At 41.6% G+C, this 4,833-nt stretch overlaps 1 protein-coding gene across 1 annotated transcript; it reads right to left on the reverse strand.

Moving 5' to 3' along the window:
* Positions 1 to 1,311: 1,311 nt before the first annotated feature.
* PLEKHF2 (pleckstrin homology domain containing, family F (with FYVE domain) member 2) lies at positions 1,312 to 2,453 on the reverse strand. Its single transcript, XM_010193878.1, has one exon. The coding sequence runs from the start codon at positions 2,439 to 2,441 to the stop codon at positions 1,692 to 1,694; it is 750 nt and encodes a 249-aa protein (XP_010192180.1). The 5' UTR covers positions 2,442 to 2,453; the 3' UTR covers positions 1,312 to 1,691.
* Positions 2,454 to 4,833: the final 2,380 nt, after the last annotated feature.

Below are 4,833 nucleotides of genomic sequence, written 5' to 3' on the forward strand. Positions count from 1 at the left end.
GAAGCAATGTATTGCAGATTACTAACGCAGAATGCCTCCCTGAAGATGCTAAGTGCATCCTTAGCTACCAGAAAGCTCAGGGAGGGCTAATGGCTCTGAAGTGCTCTGCTAATTTTTATTAAAAAATTATGACTCACATTTACAGTATACAGAATGGGAGACTAGTGCAATATATGCAGCATTGATTGTTTATTCAATAAATATTTAACCCAATTATTGCCAACCAAGGCAAACAGTGCAGAAATTGTCACCTAGAGATACAAAAGTTTAACATTTCATCTATAAAGTCAGTTGCTACTATAATCATACAACTATTTCAAAGAGGTTTTTCTGCTTCAAAATTGACACTAACATTATAAAAATATAGAAACATAGCATTTGAGGGCTTAACAGGTCATTGCAAGTCTAACTTTTACATTTATACAGGAACACGATATTTCTGTTTTCAAGAACTTATTAAAAGTAAAAATTAATAGTATGGGTAGAGACATTTTCTGCACTGACAATTTCTTATAGTTCTTAAATACATCTGTCTTGGTCCTGGGTATACATTTAGAATGAAATAACTTGCATCTCACATTTACCCTGAGGTCAGCTGTGTAAAAAGGAAAGCCAATTTTATAAAGATACTTGCAGGCTTTTTGTTCAAAAAAATGAGGTTATATTTAAACAAGCCGATAAAATTCCTGGGGAAAAACACACCAGCCCTCTCACCAATGTTTTAAGAAACAATTTAGTGTAATTTGGGGAATAATTTCCAAAGGTATATAGGCTATCACATCCAAATGCTGTATCATCCAACTAAAATTTCAGTATCCATTTGCCAAATTTGAAGCTTCAAAACTGTTCTGAAAAGGAAATGTATAAATCCCCAGGAGAAGTCATCCTAAGCTTCTCATCTCAAGATCCCAACCTGCAACGCAGCTCCTGTGAGGAGAACCCCACTGAAGCCTGGGGGTCTGCCTGCACAGGCGAGGACATGCGATCTGGGGATCCACCACCCACCATGGGGGACAGTTATGGCCTTGTCAGAGCTCCACTTTGAACACAGCAGTTATTTTCAATAGCACCAACAGTCTTCTCAGATACCAGCATCAGGCAAATACAGATGACACGGAATAGACTAGTTTCTTCCTGAATCAGCACAATTGGTACAAGGCACTGCTTGGCATAGGAAGTCATAAATAAGAGCAAAACAAGACAAATCCCAAGATCTGTGACATTTAAGTTTGTAAGTTATGTCACATTCCAACTTAGTATATACCATGGTTACAAGAACAAGATGATCTAAAGGTTTAACCAAAATATGCATGCTTGCAGTTTTCTTCCCCATATTCAAAAAAATCCAGATAACAACATATCGATATGAAGAATTAGGAAGTATGGGTTGTTAAATTAAGAAAACACATTTTATTCTCCAATCTTCCACAAAAGTCTAAGCTAGACACAACTCAAGTATAAGAAGTTGGAAAATATTCTGATAACATTTGCAACAGTCTACCCCTGCAGAGGAGTGAAAAACCTACTGTCTAGAGAATTCATAGATTGAGGCACATCGCAATTGAAGAGATTCAGGCATATTTTATGGCTAGAACAGGATTTTTCTGAGGAACCTCACTGCAGACTTCCCCAAAAGCAGCTCCATATGGTTTGAAACACAAATTGCAACACATGGAAAAAACATTTGGTCCTTAATCACTGCTGTCTTCGTCATCATCGTCATCAGATACGTCATTTAAAGACGATTTAGGTGACTGGCTGTAGGAGTCTGATCTGGTGGACTGACAAGCAGCCATCTCCCCAGTCGAAAGAAGATCATAGCAGAAGTCGCAAATCCGCACAGGCTTGGAGGACTGGCTCGGGAGAAGAAACCTCTTTTCAGAGCAAGGCCCGCAGACGACAAAGCCGCACTTGCGACAGTGGTGCCGGCGGTTGACGGGCGTAAATTTTGCTTTCTGGCAGCGCATGCACACGGTGGCTTCTGAGTCTGGTACCCAGACAGCCGCGTGTTCATTGCTAGGAGTCTTCCCGCTTTTGGAAAGCAAATCAGAAACACACTTATTTATGTGGTTCATCCACTCGGACTTCTCTGTGGCAGTGGCAGCGTAAACCGCAAACGACTTTGTTGGTGTCTTGATAAGCCACCCATTCCGCAAGTCTCCCTCATCCTGGATGGAATCAATAGTGACATTTTCCAGTGGGATTATGTGCTGCTTATTGTATTTCTTCTTCTGGATGACAATATTGCCATAAACGAGAATGTCATTGAACAGGAAGAACTGCCGTGCTTTGGGCTTCTTCCGACACAGCTTTGTTAGCACTCCCTCTCCGATCAGCACACGGCCAGGAATAGTCAGAGGTTGACCAGCCGCTCCAAAGCAGTTTTCCACTATACTTATTCTTCTTGTATTTGCCTCGCTGTTTGCCAAGCGATCCACCATCTTTCACAAGTAGCCTAAAATCAGAAAAGGAAAAGTTGTTGTTGAAACAGGACTGATTCAACAGCCGCCTTCCCCAAGGAAGGTACCAACCCTGCATTTCTTAAAATATCTAACAGAACCCGCTGGCTCAGAGGCCTGGGCTAGATTTAAATAAGCATTAACACATAGGAATTTTTAGCAACCGATTAGTCTTTTTCAAAAGCAAAACTGTTCCATGCAGCTGACAGCTATCTTTATCACACAGACACCACCTCCAGCACCGCTCCTGAGAGCCTCTGGCAACAGACTGGGAGGTTTCCCCTCCAGTAACGTTACTGCATCCTGGTTTAATACTTGTATTTCTCTGTGCCTGCTCTCTAGATGGCAAAAGAAAATATCAATAATTTCAAATTCTAATACTGCCAGAAACATCAACTTAACTGAGCAGCTTGGACACCCATGTTAGTGTTAACATGGCAAACAAAAATTATATAATTGGTGTTCACATAGGAAATCACCATACCCAAGCTCAGTATTGCTCTTTTTTCAGCACATAAATCTTAAATCACAGGCCAAAACCATTAATCTATGTACAGAAACATTTTGTACAGGCCACAGCTTGCGCCCCCCACCTCCTGCTTTCATGGGAAAGTCCTGAGCCAGGAGCAAGGAGCGAGTCGTGGTTGGTGGCCCATTGCCTGCTTGCTGGGGCCTCACCATCCCTCCCTCCTCACCTGCCTCAACCACATCAGCATGGATCACGATCAGACAAGTACACAGGCAGACCAACACCAAGGAGAAGTCACACAGCTCACAGCTGCCCCTGAGAAAGACGGAGTGACCTGCACTGGCTGAAAGTTCAGGCAAGAAGGGTTCATATTTCAGGAAGCAGTGATAAACTACAGAGTACATATGTTCCAGTTACATATTAAAACCAGCCCTCATCCTTCCCTAAGCAGCAAATAGGAATTTCTCTCGTAAGGGTAAGATTCTCAAGACATCTAATGGGGAACTGAAAATAAGAAGTTACTGTAGTGATTCATACCTTTAGCCTATCTTTTACCCTAAAGCTTCCTGGGCAGAAGCCAGGCAGAGGAAACCCCTGCCAGCCCAATCCAGATCTGCTCCCTCCAGGTACAGGCATGAACCAGAGCCATGTGCTCGAGGGAGCAGCGAGACAGCTGGCTGAGAGCGCTGTGGACAGAGCCATCTCTTGGCACATGGAGGATGGCTCTCCTGTGCCTTCCTCTCCAGCTACTGCAGGGCTGATGCTCACAACACCCTTGGGTAGAAACCACTGCTTTGAACAAAGTAACAAATAATCCAGTGCTCATTACCTGCGCTTCCCAACACAATCCCAATTTGGGAGGTCCTATACATTCACCTACCTTTTCTTTTAAATCTACACTGCCCGGCACCAATACTGCATCAGCACATAACCAAGGTGACACTGGGCTGAAACAAGGCTCTGACTTGATGCTGCTCGGGCTTTCTTGCTCTGTCATAACCCAACCCAGTCAATCTTCTTCCTATCAATCAAAGCTCAGATGCTTCCTTACTAAATAGGGATGAAACTTCTTGATAGAAGTTTGGTGGCAGAGAAAACTCTCATCAGGCCTAAACTAAATAAGCATGTTACCTGTGATTACACAAATCCACATGCCTAATGTTAAGTGTGATTAAAACAGAACTCAAAAGTTACTGCTTTGAGAGTTTAATTAGTTCCAAACAAACAATCTGACGAGTGGGATTACTCAGATACAACTAAACTGACCTTTTTTTAAGCTGTGCACATATCATCTTGTATCGAAGTCTGACACTGAAGGCAGAAAAATCCATTAAAGACATTACCTGGCACTTCTTTTGAATGTTATCCATGTGCCTTACAGCATTGGTTACTATATGAAGTATTGTGTTAACCAGTTATACGGTTACTGGCATTACAAAGCCATCAAAGCTGAAATAACTTCGATCTGCAGAAGGTCAAGGCAAAGCATAAACTGGCTTACAGAAAGGGTACAGGAGATTTAACTGTGCTGCATCAAGGCACACAAGCAAGTATACCTACGCTACTTCCACCAGGCATCAGTCAAACCTAAAATAAAATACAATTTAAAAAAAAATAACAATTAAATTAAAAATAAAATAAAACAAAAGGCTGACCTCCTCACCCTGTCCAGTGATTCTCATTTGATCAGTTAGAAAGTATTTCTAAACAGTAAGCTTAAGTCATCTTTGCCAATAAAAAAAAATAAATCAAAAATTAACAAAACCCAAAAACCAAACCAAGAAAAACACACCAAAAAAACCCAAACCACCTTTTTTGTTGTTCTTCAATTGGAATAACCACCACCACCTTCTTTATTAAGCTTCCAGAGGAAAGAAGTACTTGTCACTTATCTCTAGAGAGAAG

The sequence above is a fragment of the Mesitornis unicolor genome, unplaced genomic scaffold, assembly GCF_000695765.1.
Source record: "Mesitornis unicolor isolate BGI_N332 unplaced genomic scaffold, ASM69576v1 scaffold14961, whole genome shotgun sequence".
Classification (NCBI taxonomy): domain Eukaryota; kingdom Metazoa; phylum Chordata; class Aves; order Mesitornithiformes; family Mesitornithidae; genus Mesitornis; species Mesitornis unicolor.